At 36.4% G+C, this 22,731-nt stretch overlaps 2 protein-coding genes across 10 annotated transcripts in view; both read right to left on the bottom strand.

Annotated features, from left to right (window-relative positions):
* OPRM1 (opioid receptor mu 1) overlaps positions 1-22,731 on the bottom strand; it is a 128,745-nt gene that overhangs the window by 73,826 nt on the left and 32,188 nt on the right. The window contains exon 2 of one of the 9 annotated variants that reach the window (XM_023206101.1): positions 15,524-15,643. The exons of the other annotated variants lie outside the window; for them this stretch is intronic. Within the exon in view, the coding sequence (XP_023061869.1) occupies positions 15,571-15,643 (73 nt within the window). The 3' untranslated portion in view covers positions 15,524-15,570. The remainder of the gene's footprint in view (positions 1-15,523; positions 15,644-22,731) is intronic. 9 annotated transcript variants of the gene reach the window in all.
* Positions 19,438-20,669, bottom strand: LOC111538609 (macrophage-capping protein). Its single transcript, XM_023206116.2, has one exon. The coding sequence runs from the start codon at positions 20,621-20,623 to the stop codon at positions 19,577-19,579; it is 1,047 nt and encodes a 348-aa protein (XP_023061884.1). The 5' UTR covers positions 20,624-20,669; the 3' UTR covers positions 19,438-19,576.

Here is a 22,731-nt window from a genome sequence, read left to right as displayed (position 1 = left end):
ACTTCTAGGGCAGTTTTATTCAATAAAAACACAAACAATTAGACAAGAAAAAAAAAATTATGTATTTATGATGACTGTTTTCCATCCAAGAATTACACAATTATTTATAATTTAACAATCATGCTGATTGACATTTTTCTAGGAAACCGAAAGAAGCTTACTGAGATTTTTTTTCAGTCAGATAGTTTTTTTGGAAGGTATTTTCCTTTCCCTGTGGAGAACTCAATAGCATTTGTGAGGAGAAAATATGATTCATGAATAAACCAGTAATTTGGCAAAGCAAATAAGTCCCATTAGTTTTTAAAGCCTGAAATTTTAGTCTTATAGTGCAATAAGGGTTATTAAATCAATATAGAGTTGTCTTCCGACTTGGAATAGACTCATTTGGCACTAACAACATTTTCAGCCACAAATTATGTAACTGTTTTTTTAATAGGAAAACTCCAAGCATTGATTTATATTTTAGTATAAAAGCTTTCTAATGCAATACTTTATTACTTTTCAGGATCATCTACTACTTCTGACATTTTCTCCCTTTTCAGTTGTTTTCATATGATTAATTATATTTTTCCTTATTATTCTATTGGACATTCATATTTAAAAATCTGAAGAACACTGAACTATATAGAAACTAAAATACAAATCACTCTAAACTTAACAAGTACAACCAAACTCTGGGAACATTTTGTTATATTGAATACTCCAACTTTGTGATCAAAGTTATACATTTCACACTTCTCCTAGCTAAAGACAAAAATGTTATTGAGCTTTATGTATTCAAGCATCTTAAGAATTATGAGCATGTTTTAAATTTTCATAGAATGCATTATATTTTCATAATTACTTTTGTTCACCATAAAATCTTCTTAGTGTCAACACTGAGCCAACATACATTTCTTTACCACCTGTTTTTTTTCTTTCCAACTATTATTTTTGTTTTAGGGAGTACATGTGCAGGTTTGTTATATAGGTAAATTGCATGTCACTGAGATTTGGTGTTCAAATGATTTTGTTACTCAGGTAGTGAGCATTGTGCCTGATAAAAGTTTTTTGATCCTTACCCTCCTCCCACCTCCCACCTTCAAGTAAGCCCCGGTCTGTTGTCCTCTCTTTTTCCATGTGTACTCAACGTTTAGCTCTCACTTATAAGTGAGAACATGTGGTATTTGATTTTCTGTTCCTGCATTTATTGCCTCAGGAGAACAGCCTCCAGCTGCATCCGGCTTGCTGCAAAAGACATCATTTCATTTTTTTTATGGCTGCATAGTATTCCATATAACACCTTTCTTATTTTTATTTTTGTCAAGCACATGATAGGCACTGGTTCTACAGTGAGACATCTCTCTCCTAAGTCTGGTGACAAACCAGAACGAAGTGATTTCTAAATGGTATGTTAGATGTTACAGCACAGTGCGGGTAACATGGCAGTGTTGAGAAGCGTACCGAATCCTCATGTAGGTGACAGGAATGTTGCAATTTTTCAAAATTTGTTTTACTAGATGGAGGGTGTCAATGAGAATATTAAATTCACTTCTTGGGGTCATGTTCTTGGCCCCTTTTGAGAAGGATTTTGTCCCTGATGGTGGCAGAAAGCTATTAATTTAAGGTGGGCCCCAAAGTTTTCCAGAAACAAATATAAATCTAGTATTCTCCAATTAGCCTGCCATGTATCTACTTTCTAGAAGTAAATATACACCACTGTTAACTATGTTTAAATTCACAAATTTTACTACCCATTTTACTGAGAGTGAGATATTTGTCAATATTTTATTACCAGTGTATTTTCTGCTCCGTGAAGTAAGAATTTCTTTTCTTGATATAAACTTTGTATTTTTAAATATTTGTGAAATAATTGGTGCAGAGTAGAGGCTAGAAATTTTCTTGTGTCACCTAGTACAACCTCCTTGTGTGATACATCTCTAAGATGAATCTGGATTTCTTAATGACACATTGTCTTGTGACTTCTTTCTTCCCATTTTCTAGGGAAGCATTCTACCCCTATTGTTCTCCTGTTACTATGGCTATTGCCACCTCATCTTCTTCTCTCAGGGAGGCAGAAATCCACTGATTTTTTTTGGGGAAAAATTCATACAACTAAGAATTCTTCTCTCAGTATTTGTCAGTTTTCAGACCATCATATTGATACAATAAGTAAAATCTCATTTACTGGAAGTCTCCCCAGATACCTTATTCTTTTCCAATCTGTTTCTAAGACAAAGAATATGGAATGGACTGGAATAGTCTATGGGAAGAATTTGGCATGGGAGTTGAATGGACTAAGTTTCCATACTTTTTGTAATTGACCCTATTAACCATTTGAGAAGCAAAGAAAGAGTTACAGATAAGAGTCATGAGTAAAAAGGGGGAGTTTCCATTACTTTTCTGGGTCCTTTTGGTCCTTTTGGTCTATTTATTCAGGCTCGCTGGCATACCACCGACATGCCTGGTTACTTGCATTTGGCAGTAATTCCAGCGAATCTGCCTTCAACCTGTCCATCTGGTGTTTTGTTCGCTAGGGTAGGGATACAAGGATATGGAGCAGGATGCTTTTCTTGAATTTAATTAGTGCTGCTTCAAAAAAAAAATCCTTGAGTAAAGTTGAACCTTTTATTCCAGATTGATTCTTCTTAGATTCTTTCAGATTTAATTCCTCTTCTAGATTCAATTTTTCTCGGTTACTATTATCTTGTTATAACCCCTCTCCCATTCTGATTCCTTGTGACAATAAATTGGGAAAAGGAAAAGGCAAACACTTCATGGGCTTATGTTCTCTTCTCAACTCGAATGTAGAAAATAACCTTGGAAAATATCTTTGCATCAAAATTAAAAAAAATAGCTCTTTTACCATAATTTTAATCTTGGGAATTTCAAGTTTCTTTCAAACATTAGCTCTCAGTGGAACAATGATCTAAAAGTTACTCTAAAAAATTAGAAATGGATCTCTGAGACACAAAGGGCAGAAATAAATGTAGCATTAACATAACATTATAATCAATTCAGTGTAGTGGAACATTTCAGCTACTATACATCACATGAGTATTTGTTACTTTGTTAGGTTCTGAGATATAAGAATTAAAACAGGCAAACAAACAACAACAAAAATACCAGACAAAGTCTGTCCTCAAGAAGCTTGCATTCCCAAAACTGGAAATTTCATTTTTTTTAAAAAAGTGTACAAAAAGGATCATGAATGTAAATGGAAATATGCAAATGTCCCAGTGCTTGACTGAATAATACAGCCAGGAAGCCTGACTAGATCTCCAGCTTTCAGCACTGAGCCTGGCAGAGTGGCTGTCTATTGACCAGTTTGCCGATAGGAATTATTAGCACTCACTAGTCACACACTCAGTAATGATGCTGTCAAGGGTAGATTATGACAGCATCTTTAGATCACAATCGAGGTTTTGTAAAATAGAAGTTCCACTAATAATTGATGGGTCCTATTTTTCCAGGCTAAAACGCTGACTCAATTAGAGACCTAGATCCAGTTATTCTAGAGACAGAAGGTCAATTCAAAATGTCACAGCCTAATATGAAGGAAAAGTTCCAGGGTTTGACTTGCAAGGAGACAGGCATCTCATTTCCTTCATTCCGATTTCCATGAGGAAGAGCCTATCAATAAGGAAAATAGGTTGCCAATTAGGGAACATTCTGGAAAGTAAGATGTAAAAGCTACCTTAATATACCTGTCAGCCATCCAAATGGACCCTTGATAACTGGTTTGAGAATCTCTCCTTGATGCAATTGAATAAAATAATTTTTAAGCACTTAAGTTTCGGGGTAATGTAGCTCTCAGTTCAAATCTTACTTCCATCATTTACTAGTTGGACAAATTTGGGCTTACAACACAAATTGCTTAAATTCTATTTTTCCCATCTGTAATAGTTGGAAAATATTAATGCCTTCCTTAATGGTTGGTGTACAGATGAAATTTTTTTTAATGTAGTGTGTTGAAGGATTGTTAGTATGGAATCTGAACTGTAGTTACTTTCAGTAAAAGTCAGTGATGATGATGATAATGAAGATGGTGATGATGACAATGAAGATGGTGATGATGACAATGAAGATGGTAATGATGATAATGCTTTCTGTGAGTTTCAAATTTAATGGGTGCTAATTTATTCTCCAAGGCACATTGCTAGGGACCAATATTCTACTATGTTCATGTTTATTTGTCCTTAGAATATGGGCCCAGGTTAAGCATTCATATTTACTGAAGTGTTACTTTTTGTTTTGATTGTACTAACATTGCTTCTAGATGTTTCTCATGTGTGCTAAAGATAATTGATACATTCTGACCTATGATTGTTCTGAAAACACAACTGTTTTCAAAGGGCTTCTTTGACCAATTATCATTCCAAAAATGTTTTGGTCTGCTAAATTTTATAACTTTATCTATTTCAACTAGAATGTTGACCCAATATATTCTGCTTTAATATCAACTTAACTTCAAACAACTGTGTGAATAAAAACATGACAGCTATACCAAACATCATTTTTCATCTTTTTACTACTGTTAGAATTTTTTTGACATAGTAGAAGACATATATCTTTATATAAAATATTTTTTAAAAGATGTATAGAAAGCATGTTAATTCCTTCATTCATATGCTGTTATTTTGAGTTTCGAAATTGCTGAGAAAATAATACTCCTGTGGAAATGATCACTGGTGTGGTTTATGTGTTTTAAGTTATGCTTTGTGGCATTGACTCATGTACCAAAGTCTTTTGTGGAAATGTGATGTATTTGTTTATATGCAGACAATTTCTTCTTTGTTCAGAATAGTGGCCCTTTTCTAAAAGATAGTGTCAATTTCTCTTTTGATAATCACATCTTAAATTCCACAAAACTGATACAAAACTTTTTAAAATGTGAAAGTTTCACGTTTGACTTCCTGCTTGATTCTTTCTTCTCCTGCCTGTCTTCGCTTGATAGGGTATTCATAAGTAGACTGGTCATCGTTCCAATACAATGACAGAGTAACAAATGTCTGAAAGGAATGATCCTGAGATTTTCTTCCTACGAATTCCACTCATACAGGACTCTGCTCTTCTGAGCCGATATCCTTACTATTTGTAAAATTTTTGCAATATCTACTTTGAGAAAAATACTTATAAATGATGGTCAATAGCACTTTCTTTCATTCTTTTATGAAAATGAACCTTTTCCACTTACTACTATCTTGCCTCTGAGACATAAATAATACTTTCAACAAAATATGAGAAATGGAATAAAGACTTAAATTAAGAAGATATCACATTCATGGGTTTGGTGATGGAATAAGATGAGCTACAGTAATTGATTGTAATAAACCTTGAGAAGAGTGTTTTTCTGATAGTGTGATGGAAAGAACATAAGGTGAGTTTTTATAGTCTTATTCTTGGCATTTATTAACTGGTAAAATTGTTTAATTTTCTTATCCACTAGACTGTACTTTTGGGCTTTGGGAAAAAGTCGGACTGTGTCTATTTTGCTCACTGATATCTGAAACTTCTAAGAGAGTGCTTTGTACATAGTGCTCAACAAATGTAGTTCATGTTTCTTCTTTAAAATTAGTCTGCTTATTTCTTTAAAATGAATCTGTTCAATTTCTTCTCTGTTTATACTCACAAAAATTTTATGAGACTCAAACTGTTCAATATAGGGAAAAAAGTAAAGTTCTATACAATTTTAAGGAATATCTTTAGTCCTTAGATATGTGTTTTATATATTTTATAAGGAACTTGAAAAAGCTTCCTTTTGTCATCAGAAGGAAAGACTATTTGAAGGATTTCAATTAATGCTATCTGCTTTAATAGGACTACCAATTTCAGTGGCCTTGGATCTTGAACATGCTCATATTTAATTTTATTCAGCCCATGTGGTTTTCTTTCCAGAGCTGATGGAGGCTGAGTAAGAATGAAATTATAATGTTGATAATAATTTCCCTTGTTCTTCTTGGCAGGCACAATGAGGCTCTGATGTTCAGGTTATACTGCTGGCAACGTTTTTCAATTAACATTTTATACTCCCCCAGAAAAAGCTCAACCTCTCACTGGCACAGAACCCAGCATTTCAAGGAAAAAATGCTCAGAAACAAAGAGGCCTTCCCTTCCATTGATCTCCTTGTTCCCACTGCTTCTGTACTTGGAAGAGTCTTAGTTCTCAAGGGCACCATGAGATTCAAGGTTATTATTCTCTGCTGCATCCTGTGCTTGCTTTATTTATAGAGTTTACTTTCCTGAGTTAGGAAGTTGACAGACATTGCATTGCAAGTCTTGGAAAAATCCATCATGAAGGCGTTAGAAATAGACATGTAGGCCCAAGGAACTGTCATTAAGGCATCCTTCATGCAGAAAAGAGCTCCATCATGCTGGGCGTAGTGGGTCATGCCTGTAATTCCAGCACTTTGGGAGGCCGAGGCAGAAGAATCACTTGAACCCAGGAGGTGGAGGTTGCAGTGAGCTGAGATTGCACCACTGCACTCCAGCCTGGCGACAGAGTGAGACTCCGTCTAAAAAAAAAAAAAAAAAAGGGAAAAGAGCTCCATCATTTGTCCAGTTTTACTGTGTGATTAGAGAATCAGACACAACAGGGGTCAGGATGACTCTTCACAGGGATGAAATTAGAAATGCCTAAATTCTCAAAGCTAGTGTTCAGAGAAAGTCATTGTTGTGAGTTATTTCTTCTTCTTCAAATGAACAGTGCTGCTGGAGACAAAGGAGTTTTGTCACATGCAATTAGCATTTAGACTTAGATCCTGCTTGCGATTCTTTCACACCAAGATTTAAGTAACAAAATGTTATTTTGTTCGAAAAATCACTGGTTCGCACATTTTTCCCCCACTGACTTTTTTAGACAATATAAAAAGACTTATCAATAGGGAACCAAATGAGTTGCCATTACCTGTCTTAGAATTTTCTTCACATAATCATGTCCCTGACAAGATGGTTTTGAAATGACCCAGTGCATGTAGAAGGAGTTGATGGGAATGAAGAGAAGAATGTCAAGAAACAGTGATACTCATGCAAAGCCTAGCTTCTCCTCTGCAGAACTTAGGAGTCTAGAAAGATAAACTGTAATCAGAAATATTGTAATAGATAGTATATCTGACCTAGGGAAAGGCAAAAGGCAAAAGCCCTGGGTGAGTGTTGATAGCTTGCAAACTGATGGTGTGAGTCCAGTAGGAGGGAAGATAATTAGGAGCAAATAAAACTCTTCAGTATTTATTTATTTATTCATTTATTTTTGAGATGATGTCTCACTCTGTCACCCAGACTGGAATGCAGTGGCGCCATCTTGGCTTACTGCAACTTTCACCTCTCATATTCAAGCTATTCTCCTGCCTCAGCCTCCTGAGTAGCTGGGATTACAGGCACAAGCCATGTCGCCCGGCTCATTTTTGTATTTTTAGTAGAGACAAGGTTTCACCGTGTTGGCCAGGTGGATCTTGAACTCCTGACATCAAGTGATCTGCCCACCACAGCCTCCCAAAGTGCTGGGATTACAGGCATGAGCCACCGTGCCCAGCCAAGCTTTACAGAACACTTTAGAGTTTACCACATATTTTCCCATATTTTTATTATCAAAAGCTTATCTATTTGGACCTAAAACCCATGTGAGGTTGAATATGGCTATTTTCCCTTTATTAAGGTTAACTAATGAGATTGAAATAGGTTAGGTGTCTAGTGTAGTCACTAGTAAGGGGCAGAAATCTAAACATGTCTGCTTTTCAAGTTTTTTTAATTTAGATTTTTGTGGGTACCTAGAAGGTATTAGTTGTGTATATTTATCAATTACATGAGATGTTTTGCTACAGGCATGCAATGCATAGTAATGGGGTATGCATCCCCTCAAGCATTTGTCTAAATATGTCTTTCATTACATGTTTACTACTCTATCTACTCCACTATGCCTACTCTGAAGAGAGGTGATTGGTCAAATTTAGATACATTTTCAAAAAATCCTGCACTTTCACTTTTCTGGAAGGTAATTTAATTTACTACTTGTTCTATAAATAACCCCATAAAGTTCAGAGAAGTAAAATATATAGACAGATTCGTTAAATATTTTTCACAAACAGGACTCAGTTTTCTCATCCATAAAATGAATAGGTTGAATCAAACCTATCCTTCTTGATCTTGGCTGCATGGTAGAGTCACCAGGGTAACTTTTACACTTACTTATGCCCAGGAGCTGCCCCTGGAGATTCTGATTCAATTAACCTTAGGTGGGTTTCCTTTCTTTCTTTTTTTTTTTTTTTAGAGCTTTCCGGGTAATTCTAAGGTATCGTCAGGATTCAGTCACTGGACTAGATGATCTGAAAGTACTCTTCTTCTACATGTCTCAGCATATTGTGGGGATTTATATAATGGCTCTGATGTTCCATGAATTAATTGGAAGGAGACTCAGTTATTATTCATTTTATCCTGTCTGGGTTCCTTGCTAGAATTTAGATCCAATTCTCACTTATGAGAGTCTGGGAATTATAAAATTTTGCAGGGGACTCTATGTAACCCAGTTTAAACTCTCCTTTAACTTACTCAGTTTAAACTCTCATTTAACTTAACTCTTCTTGCAAACCTTTTCCTGATGGTCATCTGGCTAATCTAAAGAATTCCTGTACATGTGAGAAAGTTTCCTCTGAGCATGGCAGATCAAAGGAGCAGTCACTTAGATATGGATGAATGGGGTCAAAGTTAAAGACATAGAGTCAGGCAGGAAGAAGATTTCAATTGACTCTTAAGGAAATCATTGAACAAAACTGTAGACAAGAAGCAGAGATTACAAACATCCTTAGAATACTTTGGCCTACCCTAGTACTCCTTTTAACCGAGCTAGACAGTCTGAGTTCCAAAGAAGTAATAGCATTTTTCAAAGCAACTTTTGAGAGTGTAGAAAACATTTTTTAAAATGAGCAACATGTAAGTCAGATGGAAAAGAAAAAAGATCCAAGCAATGTGCTTTTACGTTTGAAATGGCATAAAGAGAGTTTGAAGCTGCCACTCACTATCTGGTCACATGCAGTGGGTGCAGGGCAGCAGGTGTGCAGGCATAGGTATCTTGGAGGACAGATTTTATATTTGCCAAGAAGTTAATATGAATTTGCAGATGACAGTTTCCTTTTTTCCTGAAAACTTCCAAAAGATTGAAGACGAAAATACTGTGACAAGCCTAGCAAATTGCACTTATTTAAGATAACCACAAAGCGTATCTAATAGAGAGAAATTCTTCAGAAATGCTATTTTCTAAGCACTTACTCCTTCATCGCTGGCTAAAGGTGGTAATGAACCTTGCTGATTGAGCGAAATAAGTAAGTGAGGGTTAGAGATGGGGGCCTGGGGTGAAATAGAGATAATTTTGTGTGATGATTATTATAGCACAACTTCAACCTCAGTTCCGGAAGAGCAATGTGCTCTGTCATAGCAATCTATGGCAACTGTTGTGGTTTGTGCTAACTTCATATTTGTGTTGCTATTTTCTGATGTTGAGAAATATTGTGAGTTGGTCTAGGGTTTTTGTTAATTTTTAATTTTTGTGGGTTTATACATACCCCATAAATATATACACATACTAAGTACTAGGTTATTTTAACAAAATGTTTTGCCTTCATGTAGTAAACAGTATGTAATCAAATTTTCTAAAGATGATGATGTGTTCCTATTTCATGACCACTGCAAGAATAAAATTTTATTTAAGATGTTCTGTATCAGAGTTTGGCAAATGACAGCTTGTGGGCAAAACCCAGCCTATGACTTCTTTCTGTGGTCTTCCAGCTGAGAACAATTTTACATTTTTAAATGGTTGAAAGAAATCAAAAGAAAAATAATGTTTTGAAGCATGTGAAAATTATGTGGAAATTCAAATGTCAGTGTCCATATCAAGTTTTATTGAAATGCAGTCATACCCATTTGTCTATGTGTTGTCTATGGCTTCCTCTAGGCTGCAATAGCAGAACTAAGTAGTTATGACAGAGATTATTTGATTGTAAAAACCTGAAATATTTACTTTCTATTTTATTTTATTTTATTTTATTTTATTTTACTTTAAGTTCCAAGATACATGTGCAGAACGTGCAGGTTTCTTACACAGGTATACATGTGCCATGGTGGTTTGCTTCACCTATCAATCCGTCATCTAGGTTTTAAGCCCCTCATGCATTAGCTATTTGTCCTAATGCTCCTTGTTCCCTTGCCCCCCCAGCCCCTGACAGGCCCCAGTGTGTGTTGTTCCTCTCCCTGTGTCCATGTGTTCTCATTGTTCAGCTCCCACTTATGAGTGACAATAGGCAGTGTGTGGTTTTTTGTTCCTGTGTTAGCTTACTGAGGATGATGGCTTCCAGTTTCATCCATGTCCCTGCAAAAGACATGATCTTATTCTTTTTTATGACTGTATAGTATTCCATGGTGTATATGTAACACATTTTCTTTATCCAATCTATCACTGATGGGCATTTGAATTGGTTCCATGTCTTAGATGTTGTAAATAGTGCTACAATAAACATACGTGTGCATGAGTCTTTATAGTAGAATGATTTATATTCCTTCGGGTATATACCCAGTAATGAATTGCTGGGTCAATTGATATTTCTGGTTCTAGATCCTTGAGGAATTGCCACATTGTCTTCCACAATGGTTGAACTAATTTGCATTCCCAACAACAGTGTAAAAGCACTCTTCTTTCTCCACAGCCTCACCAGCATCTATTGTTTCTTGACGTTTTAATAATCGCCATTCTGACTGGCATGAGATGGTCTCTCATTGTAGTTTTGATTTGCATTTCTCTAATGATCAGTGATGTTGAACTTTTTCTCATATGCTTGTTGGCTGCATAAATGTTTTGTAACTCTTATAGGAAAGACTGAGCAAAGTCATCACTCTTCATGCAATGAATGGATCTTATGTGCATCTTAATATAGTAAAATGAGATGAGAGTCTCACCTCAGAATCATTTAGATCCAAATTTCACTTTGGCTAATAAAACTACTTTGGTATAAAATAGGATTTTATTTTCCAGATGGAATGTCTAGTTTACTTGTGTGTTTTCACCATTCTCGGTTTGGAAGGAGCAGACTAATTCACAGTCCTAGAGTCATTCAGTTGTAGGCAGAGCCCTTTTTAGTTGTTTATCAAAAATTAGAGTAAGGATTTTGTGGCTTAAATTTTTTTTTCCAAAGTTTGTTAATTGCAAATATCAAGTAATTGTTGTGATTTTATAGCTATAGCGTGGTTATTACTTATTAAGTAGAAGTTTCCTTTCCATGTTTTAGAGCTTTACTGAAAATAAAAGCATAAGACTTCAGACAAATGAAATCTTACATTGTAAGGATAATTTCGACATTCACATACTTATATTACATAATCACAATTTTACTTAAATTTCTATTTTAGAAATATACAGGAATCAATTTAGTTTTGAAAATGTTATTTCAGTATGCAAAATAAAACATGCTAATATATATTTTAATTGTAAAATTATTTGTATTCTTTGTGGCTATGTAGTAGGTGTATATATTTACGGGGTACATGGAATGTTTTGATACATGCAGACAATGTGAAATAAACATTCATGAGGAATGAGGTATCCGCTCCCTCAATCAGTTATCCTTTGAGTGACAAACAATCCAATTATATTCTTTATGTTATTTTAAAATGTGCAATTAGCTTATTATTGATTATAGTTACTCTTTCATGCTTTCAGATAGTAGGTCTTATTTATTCTTTCTAATTTTTTGTACCCATTAGCCATCCTCACCTCCTCCCACCCCCTTCAGGCCCCACTACCCTTTCCAGCCTCTGGTCACCAACCTTCTACTCTCTAAGTTTATGAATTCAATTGATTTGATTTTTAGATAACACAAATAAGTAAGAACATGCAAAGTTTGTCTTTCTGTGCCTGGCGTATTTCACTTAACAGCATAATCTCCAGTTTTATCATGTTGTTGCAAATGAGTGGATCTCATTCTTTTTAATGGCTGAATAGTATACCATTGTGTTTATGTACCACATTTTCTTTATCCATTAATCTATTGATGGACACTTCGGTTGCTTCCAAATCTTAGCTATCGTAAACAATGCTGCTGCAACAAACCTAGAAGTGCAGATATCTCTTTGATACACTAATTTCCTTTGTTTTGAGTATATACATACAACCTACCAAAATTGAACCAGGAAGAAAACCAAAAGCTGAACAGATCAATAATAAGTACTGAGATCTAAGCCATAATAAAAAGTCTTCCAGTAAAGAAAAGCCCAGGAGATGATGGCTACACTGCTCAATTCTACCAAACATTCGAAGAAGAACTAATATCATTCTTATTCAAACTATTCTAAGGAATAGAGGAGGAAGGAATACTTCCAAACTCATTCTATGAGGCCAGTATTACCCTGATGCCAAAACCAAAGACATATCAAAGAAAGAAAAATACAGGCTAATATCTCTGATGAATAGTAATGCAAAAATCTTCAACATAATACTAGCAAACAGAATTCAATAATACATTAGAAAAATCACTCCTCGTAACCAAGTGGGATTTATTCCTGGGATGCAAAGATGGTTCAAAATATGCAAATCAATGTGCTATATATATTTTTAATTCATTTGATGTGGTTAGGTATCTGGTGACTGATGAGTGAGTTATACGGGAATCCATTTTGTTTTCAAATGATTCTACCTGATTATAATAAAACATACAACTTGTCATCATGTCATGAATTTGTTACCATATTTAATATGGAACATAGCTTCCTGATTTTCTTCTTTACTAATGTTTTAAAAATATCTCCTTGAGGCACAATTTATATATATTTGATTCTCATTATTTGAGGATTCTGTATTTGAAAATTGGCCTGTTAACTAGAATCTATTAATACTTATCCTCAAAATAATACTTGACTTTTGCAGTCATTTGAGGACCTATGTGGACATGTGTAGAGCAGCAAAAAATTTGAGTTGCTCTCTGTGAAAGTTCCCAGGTAAGGCCAAACAAGGCAATGCTCTGCTGTCTTATTTCAGCTTGTACTACAAACAAGTGTCCTTTTCACAATCTATTTAATGCCACATTTTTCACATTTCTGTGTTTTTTTGTTGTTGGTGATGGTGGTGGCTTCACTGTTTAAAAAGGTCTCAAACATAGTGTGGAAGTTCTACTTAGTGTCCCTAAGCCAAGAAGACTGTGGTGTAGCTTATGAGGAAAGTACTTGTATTAGAGAAGCTTTGTTCAGGCATGATTTATAGTGCTGTTGACCATGAGTTCAACGTTAGTGAATCAGCTATGTATCAAACAAAGCATCTTTAGACAGAAACACACATAAAACAAGGTTATGTATGCATTAGCTAATGAAAATTTTGTAATCATAGGCTCACAGGAACCTAGCCCTATATATCTCCTAGAAGCAAAGCTTCAGTATTTATGAATTCTGTAGTTATAATGACTTTATGGAACATAACTATCATGAATAATGGGGATTGACTATATTAACTTTTTATTTTTTTACTTCTTCCAATTTTACTTTCTGCATTTTTATTGTAAGAGTAACCATATATTCCCTTTTTAAAGTTTGCAAACTCAGGAATATATGCATATATAGACATGTATGTGTTTGTATATGAATTTATGATTTGCTAATATGTATCTACGGTACAGATCACTTTTCATGACGCAAGTGATAAAAGCTAAATATGGATGAACAAAGTGAATTGAGAAAATTATTTAAATTAGATTTTGTACTTAATTTGAGGTACATCTGAATTGCTAAAAGCTTAGAATTGTACAGTATTTTGAAGATATACAGTTGTGTTGGTCAACTTTGAATGCTGGATTTCTTACCTAAACACAGAGAGATAGATGTAGTTCAAGTCTTTAAATTTTATCAAGTGACATTTTATAAGGCCATGAGAAAATGCATAATTTTTTTTAAACAATGGTTGCATGTATTTTGGGTTATATTGCAGGGAAATTTGTTGTAGGAGTACTTTGGAGAGACTGTAAGAAAGGATGGATTTAAGCTGATACTTGAAGAACAAGAAACATTTTGATAGGAAAAGAATGAGATATATGTTACAGGTAAACAGAGAGAAAGAAAAATAAAGAAAACAGTATAGAAGAGATAAATATGAAGCATATCAGAAGACAGTGAAGAGATCAGGTTGGCCTAATTTACTTAAACATTAATTTAAATCACACTAATGGTTTTTAGTGACTATGAGTGGTTAATATTTGAATCACTTAGGACTCCTACTGAAACTAAATGTGTTCCCCTCAAATTTATATGTTGAAACCTATTCCCCAGTGTGATAGTATTTGGAGGTGGGGCCTTTGGGAAGTGATTAAGTCATGAGAGCAGAGCCATTATGAATACAATTAATGCCCTTATGAAAGAGGCCCTGGAGAGCTCCCTTGCCTCTTTGCCTTGTGAAGACATGGGGAGAAGATAGCTGTCTATGCAAGAGGGCCCTCAGCAAATGCAGAATCTGCTGGTGCTTTCATCATGAATTTCTCAAGCCTTCAGCACTGTAAGAGTAAATTTCTGTAGTTTGTAAGCCACCCAGGCTATGGTACTTTGTTATAGCAGCCTGAATACACAAAGACACCTACTTATATACAGTGCATAAGCTAACATATTATTTAAAACAAGCAAAAACCAAACAAACAAAAATTGTACTTAACAACATTTTGGCTGGACAGAAACTTATATCCAGAACAGAATGATCTCTCTCTCGTTTAAACCCATCACACAGTTCATCTTATGGGAAAGCCTTATCCATTGGTTTATGAAAGTTCACTTGATTAGATTTGGTGGAACCTCTGCATCAGACTTGGAATACAACATCTAGGATATGACTAATATCTGAAGGCAGATATTAAAACTATCTCCTATATAGAGAATGAGAGAGAGAGAGAGTATGAGAAAGAATTTTGCCCACACCCCATCTTTGCCAATCACACTCTTAGGCATTAGGCATTCGTAACCCTTAAGGAGGCAGCACATACTCTGACTCACTGCTTTTCATTCCTTGTCTTTCCCCATCTCTCACCCAGGCCCTTGGGTGCACAAAACAGCAGGACATTTTGCTTGGGGCTCCCTGTGCAGTAAGAAGATAACTTTCCCCTCTCCTTCCTGTATTTCTGCTCAAACATGTTATGCTCATCTGGTGGCTTCTGTGGGGTGGGGGTGGGAGGAATGAAACATTGTGGGGTTGCACCTTTTCCCATTTAACCACTTGCCTGTACTCTCGAAGCATGTGAATAAAGGCTTGACTGTAACTTTCTGTTTCACTTATTGTCCTAATCATAAACACCACACCTGGCAGTTCAGAGCGCACTCGATCTTTCTCCCTTTGACAGAACCTATTTGAGCTTATATAGAATCCAAAGGGCTGTGGTATTCGGAATGGCAACCATGATTGTTCAGTTTTGTGTATGATTACTCTTTTCCTCGAGATTGTATCGCTGGGAAAAACATGCGCTTAATGGTGATTGAAGTTGCCATAGGACATTTTAGTACCGGAAAGGGTTTAAGATTTTTTAAGTCCGATTCGCACATTTTTACAGATACGGAGAGTGAGGTACACAGTGCTTTGGAGTTAAGTCACAACCGACACGTGGGGTCCTGAGCCAGAGCAAGGTTTCTTCCTTGCTGTTCTTCCTTTCTAAATTTATATCTGAGAAATTGATGGGAAAGAAAAAAAAGTTACTTGAGGCAAGAAAGGTTGGATAAAGAAAGGAGTTGCTTGGCAAGCTCAGTATATGATGCTTCTTGTATATGACGTTTCTTGCATTTGATGCTTCAGCTCACTTTTGAAGACTGAAATTTTCTTGAGCTCAATTAACCACAAGATATTCTTAATGTTACTATATAACATAAAATTAATGGAAAAGGGAGTGGTAGGTTTTTTTGTTTGTTTCTTTATACCCTCAGATAGTTCGCCAGAAGGCACAGGAGGCTTTATTTCCTTTACATGGCACAGACAATTCTGCTTCTATCACCCTGAGCTCAAGAAGAAGTAAACTGAGCACTGGACATGACTGGTGCCCACTCTCTCTCCATTCAGCCAAACTTACCCGAAAAAGCCTTTCCTAAATCCCAAGGCAGGAACAAAAAAGGAAGGAAAAGCTTAGCTTCTGAACTCTCTTGGTAGTTCTGACTGGGGCTGCCTATTAGAATTTTTCTTATGAGTTTTTGATAGTTAAGAAAAAACCTTTATTGATAGGTCTCTAAGGGCTCTATTTATTAACCAGATTTTACTGTGCTAACATATAGTCACCAATTATAAAATAACAGGAAGAATATTCAGCAGCGTGTGAGATATGACCTTGTGTGAAGGTGAACCACTTTGAAAAGCGGTTGCTTGGCAAGGAGTGGGAAACTTGAAGAATAAACCAGGGAAGAGGAAAACAAGGCATGTTCTTGAGACGGTCACAACGTGGGCAGGGCCTTCCGACATGCCTTGAAGTTGGTACCTCAGAGTGGTACACCTGAGGAGAGAGGGGAGCAAGGGCAGTATTTGTCCACAGGCTTCCATTTCCTGGTCAAGAGAACTTCCCTGAACTTCCAAATAGTGCCTTTGTGAGTGCCAGGCTGATTCCTATGGAGGCTAATTACTCCAATAGAAAAGCCCTAGGGCAGAAAGTAAGGGATTTTGATGCAGCCAAGATGAAGTGTTACTCAGTTATGTTTGGGCAAAACTGACTGCCACATCAGCGGCTGAGGTGGAAAGCAAGGTGAAGGACATGAGATGGGCACGAGAAGGATATGAAACAACGTGAAAGCCATTGCTTTCAAATTTTGCCTGGTGGAGTGCTAGAAATTCTGTGGTGGTCCCTTGGGGACAGCACTGGTGGGCGGTATGTGGATACAAGGTGAGCAGCGCTCTTGGCCCCAACACGTGGTTATATCTGGACAGTTGTTCTGTGATCTGTTTTATATATTGGGTCCCAAGTTCTTGAAATGAGTGTCTACGTCTAAAAACAAGTTTGGAGACTGCTGTCACAGACAATTATTTCAGTTAGATAAACATTAAACTTAGTAAGGATTAAATACATGAAATTCTTGTATTTTAAAATGACATGCACCATCTAGTCTTGGTATTTACCCCTAGTACTTTTATTTTAATTTTAATTTTTTTGTTTGAGTCAGAGTCCCACTGTGTTGCCCAGGCTGGAGTGCAGTGGTGCGATCTCGGCTCACTGCAGCCTCTGCCTCTGGGTACAAGCAATTCTTGTGCCTCAGCCTCCAGAATAGTTGGGATTACTTGCATGTGCCATCAGGTCCGGCTAATTTTTGTATTTTTAGTAGACACAGCATTTCACCATGTTGCCCAGGCTGGTCTCAAACTCCTGACCTCAGGTGATCCACCTGCCTCCACCTCTCAAAGCACTGGCATTTATAAGAGCCACAGTGCCTGACTACCACGAGTACATTTTAAAATCTCATATGGTCGTATGTTATTTATCAAAATGAGCTTATTTTTTCTTGCTGTTGAGCTTAAAATATCTGTTTCAACTACTGCCTTAAACAGAATCCTAGGAGAAATAATATTTCAACTTTTATATGTAAGGGATCCTATTAGATGTTCAAAATCTCAAAATAAATATTGCCAGCATTTATTGTTCGAATGCATACAGACACCAATTAATTACTTTTATTTTCTTCTTAGCAGTAGAGAGATTGTTCTTTATGTAAATTTATTAACCGGTATTTTTTTTTTCTGTAGCAGTAGCTGAGTTTTTTATACCTAAATGTTAATTAAAACAATTAGTTTAGAAAAATGCTTGCAAATCAATTTTTACGAATAATTTTTAACACATGTTTTAAAAATAAGATCAGTTAAAAGTACTCAGAAGAGTCAATGGCCACAATGTTTGTTTCTTTTCTTTTATGTTTGTTGGTTTTATTTGACATCTATTTTCTAACACTGGCCTACTGGAACTCTAACAACTTGGGATAATTGGGAAATTATGTGTTTAAGCTTAAACATATGATACCAATTATAAAAAATTATGAGAACATACAAAAACATTTACTATGTATTTATGTTTCCATATATTTACTATATATATATGTGTTTCCATATGTAGCAAATGTTTAAAAACATGCATGTGAATACTCACCACTAAATTTATGGTAGTGGTAGTCTCAGTGAAAGGAGGGTAATGCGAGCACAGAAGAGACTTCAAGTGTTTCAGTCTGTCTATCTATCTATCTATCTATCTATCTATCTATCTATCTATCTATCCATCCATCCTTTAAGAGAAGAATTGTTCTGTAATTCTATATATTTTTTTATCTTTGGATATGTTTCAAGAAATATCAGATAGGTCATCCTTTCAAGAAAGAAAAGAGAGAGAGAAGAATGTAGGAAACTCATTGATTGGTAATGCCATGCAAATGACAAAGACACAGGTTACAACCAAGGAAAGTAAAAGCAATTTAGTGTGTTTAGGAGACACAGAAGAAGAGTTGTTCTCCTCTGAATTAGTATCTGTAGGGAAAATAGCACTTAAAGTTCAAATTGCAATAGGTACCAGGAACTCCCCCTTACTAAGTGAAAGGCATGCAATTAAGTTAGTATTTTTTTAATGTAAGCCATTAAATTGAGAATTGAATTTTACTTAGTGTTTTCCACTTAAAATCCATCCTTTAATTAGGGTATTTTGTGGGTTTTAAAAAAGTGAATTTTATTAATATTTGAGCTTTCTAAATAAACTATTATCTTTTTACCTTATGAAAATTACTAATGATCATATTTAGTGACATATGCATTCAAATTGATTCAAATATATATGTATGTGTGTGTGAATTTATATATACACACATATATATATATATATAATCATTATATTAGATAAAACATTATTGTTCACTAATTTCTACCTACCTAAATCTGGATTAAGTTTAAAAGCTTGTACTTCTGTTCCAATCAAGTATAACTGATCATCTTTAAATTTAAACCTGAATCAAATATTTGGTATATAGAACAAGTACAAGCTCACAGGACTTTTCTAAAATCAGAAATACTTCTTAGGAAGGAGAAATGACAATAACATCTTGCACGTATTTAAATGCTCTTCTCTGATAATTAGTTATATTGAGAATTTATCTAACCACATTGAGAAATAATCTTACAAATGAGGGTACTATTACTTGGCACTCTTCATTGGAAATTTACTGTAAGGATGGTTTACACAGCCCACAGAGATCTCAAAGTTTCTAGCCCTCCACTTTTCAACAGTGTCTGTACATACCATGTTCATAACTACATGAACAAACCTTGGAAAAATAATCTCCCAACATAAACACATCTGAGATTATATTAGTTTTTGCAGTTATGGGTAATCCTATAGTTTGGTTCAGTTATTAAATATTTTTAAAAAGTGAAACATCTCTGGTTGCTGTTACTCTTCGTTTTGATTTTTTTTCTTTACAGTTCTTTTTTTTTTTTTTTTTTTTTTTTTTGCAGGAAAAGAGCTGGGAAAGCACTTATCTCCTTTATTGAACACCTGCAGGGGGCACCTCTGCACTGACCAGGCAGCCAGAGAAGCAAGTAGGTAGGCGGTGGGGGGCAGGGAAGCATGGGGCAGGAAGACGCCCACCCTCATTTCCAGTCCTTGAAAAATTGCTTGAAGATGGGACTCTCACGGCCCTGGGGCAGAATCTCCACCTGAGTGTTCAGGGCGTACTGCATGCGTGAGATGAAGCCCTCGGCCACTTGCAGGGCTGCCTGCCGCTCCTTCTCATTCGCTTTTCGCCCCTTCCAGATATAGATCTTGCCACAGAGCCCGTTGTCCAGCACGAAGCAGTCATCAGATATCAGCAGTTCAAGGGCAAAGGGGCTGGAGTCGGCCACCTTGGTCAGGTTCATCTGTCCAGTGGCATCAGAGACCTTATACAGCGCTGCAGCCTGGGCATTTGCCTTGTCAGCTGTGAGGTCTTCCTCGGGGTTGCCCTCCTTCAGAGCAGGCTTGGGGCCCAGGACCTGGATCATCTCAGCAGGCTCTTCTCCATCAGTGACAATCTCCACCTGGGCTTTGCCCTGTCGCTCACTGTCCCGGATGGCCAGGGCCAGGTCCCTCGCCTTGTTGCGTTCCAGGATGTTGGACTTTCCACCACACCAGGCGAAGATGTTCTGGCCCAGGTCCAGGATGAAGCAGTCCCCAGTGTTGAAGCTGTCCCAGTTCAGTGCCCGCTCGGTGGCACGGATGTTCTTCTTCCCCTTCACCTGGTAGAGTTTCTTGATGGCAGCTGGGGCTCCTGTGGAGGTCTTGTGAAATGCTGACTCCACACCACCTTCCTGGTACTTGAGGCCTCGTGGGAAGTAGCTCATGAAGAGGTCGGACTCATTGCCCTGCACCTCGCGGTGCTGCACAGGCCGCTCTCCCAGCAGCGTGTTGAGGTGCACAGCCAGCACAGCACAGGCCCCCTGCTCATCCCGAGATGACTGCTGACCTATCCACAGGTGCAGATGGGAAACCTCTTCTGGGCCATTGTGCAGCACTAGGTAGGAGTCCCCCGAGAAGAAGACACCCTGGTTCTCTCGTGCCACGGGCACTGGCTTCAGCTTCTCCACCCGCCACACATGCAGGCCTGGATCCTGCACTGAGCCTGGGAATGGAGAGCCACTCTGGGGAATAGCTGTGTACATGCTGTCTTCAGATCTGCCAACACCTTGCTCCGGGGCTCTGGGCGCTGTCTCCACAGTTCTTGACAATGAAATACTATCATCCCATTTTAAGTGGTTGCTACTTTTTGTAATATTTTCATCATATTTTCTAAAATCTTTGTGGTAATTTTCATAAAGTTATTCTGCAAGCATTAGTTTTCTTTAAAACCAAAAAAAGCTTTCAGGTGATAGTTACTGATAACATTTTTATGACTTAACATTTGGATTTAAAACCTTTAGAACATATTACAGTTTCTTCTTTCCTCCCTTGTATTCCTTAGAGCAGCCCTGTTTAAGAATCTCATTTAAGTTATACTACTTAATAATGTTGTTGATGAAGGGATGATGATGATGGTGGTACAAACAGAGCCAAAGAGTTAATCACAGCATCTGCGTTAGCAGTTATTTTTGTTGTTGTTGTTGTCATAGTCGTCTGAGCCTCATGATTCACTCAATGGACTAAAACATCTTAATAAATATTACCTTAATATAATCAGAAAACTGCAACTACTTGATCATTCAAAAGTATTTGTTGAATTTGAAATAGAGAAGGAAGTGAGCACTTCTCCTCAATACTTAATAGATGCAACGTTATACCCAGCCTATTAGCAAGGATAATACATCCCTGAACTGATCATTTTGTAGTTTAAACACTGCAGCCTGCAGACAGTCAGTTAAATATTCTCGGCTAAATAGACATACTTGGTTCAATCCCCAGATGCCTTCCCTGTCACTTCATCTGTCACTAACTTGCCCATTTTTCTGTTTCACAGTCACATTCCAAGAGGGTTACCTAACCCTGCAATTAAAACCCACCCTGCCACAGGTGGGTGTTTGGGATGACCTTTCAAATAGTACTGCATTTTGTAAGAACTTTCAGTACCAAGAATAAAGCATAATATCATGTTCTCAGTAAGATGCACTGTCACCATGTTTCTCCAAGTCAACAAGAGGCCAGAGGTAATGCCTTTAAAACTAACTCACCCAACCAACAACATCTTATACACTGGAATAATAAGACCAATCTGCTTATTTCACAGCCAGTTGCCACTCTATTGGCCCTCTCTGTATTGCAAAGCATAAACTAAAGTGTAGAAAAATGAGGAAGGAAAATACCAAGAAGCAATAAAAAGGAATAAAATATTATGTTTCAGATGGCAGGATTCCTAGATGCTTTGGTAATTTTTGTTTCATGCTTTTTTTCCTTCAGGATTTCATACAGAATTTGGGGATAATTTGTTATTCCCAAGTTATTATTGCTGTATCAACTCACTCTGTCAACCTAATAGTCAAATTAACTCAAATCATGATTTGCCAGAACAATAAACATAAAATTATGTTAGCTAGGAGAGATTCAGTGGCACTGAATTAATGAATTATCTGTTCTTGGAGAAAATCATTTACATTTTCTGTGCCTCAGTTTATTTACTTAGCATAGATAATCTCTAGAGTCCCTTCTAGCTTGATTAGTGTATGATTTTATGAATTTCTTTTAGAAAAAATGAGAAACATATTTTCTCTTCACAAAGCAGGCCTTTAATTATAACTTTTATTGTCATAACTGCAGAATGAAATTTGGTTTTTAATCTTTAATGTGAATCATTGTATTGAATTACTTAAAGTAAATGTTTTTAAAAATAAATTCTTCCATTGATCTTCTTGCATTTTTCCTTCTGTTGTTAGCCTTCCTCTCAATAGATGGTGCCCTTTTCTTACAGACGATACTTATCTTATTCCTCATCAAAAGATCAGGGAAATTAGCTTTACTCTTCAAAAATCATTAATTAGAGAAATCATACAGATGAGTAGAAAGAATTGCTTATAAGCAATTTGCAGCACCTTGGTAATGAAAGGATACTGGAGAGAGCAATGTTAAATGATTTAAGAGCTCCACTGAAATCTGCAATACTTGCTGAAGAGGTGAAACAAATATTGTAACTAAATATGAAAATGCCATGTTACCTACATACACATACCCCTGGTTAAAAAAGAAAAAACCCTCGATTTAGGAGCTATTTTAAAGTCTTAAAATATTTATCTTCTTTAACAAAAATAGATACATGGCATTTCACATTCACATATAGTATTTG

This window comes from Piliocolobus tephrosceles, chromosome 5 (genome assembly GCF_002776525.5).
Source record: "Piliocolobus tephrosceles isolate RC106 chromosome 5, ASM277652v3, whole genome shotgun sequence".
In the NCBI taxonomy this organism is placed as follows: Eukaryota; Metazoa; Chordata; class Mammalia; order Primates; family Cercopithecidae; genus Piliocolobus; species Piliocolobus tephrosceles.
Note: the sequence above shows the minus strand (reverse complement) of the source record. Positions and strands in the feature narration are given on the sequence as shown.

What these genes read in the sequence shown, in the direction of transcription:
- LOC111538609 (XM_023206116.2), bottom strand. Translation starts at nt 20,623, where the DNA reads ATGTACACAGCTATTCCCCAGAGTGGCTCTCCATTCCCAGGCTCAGTG.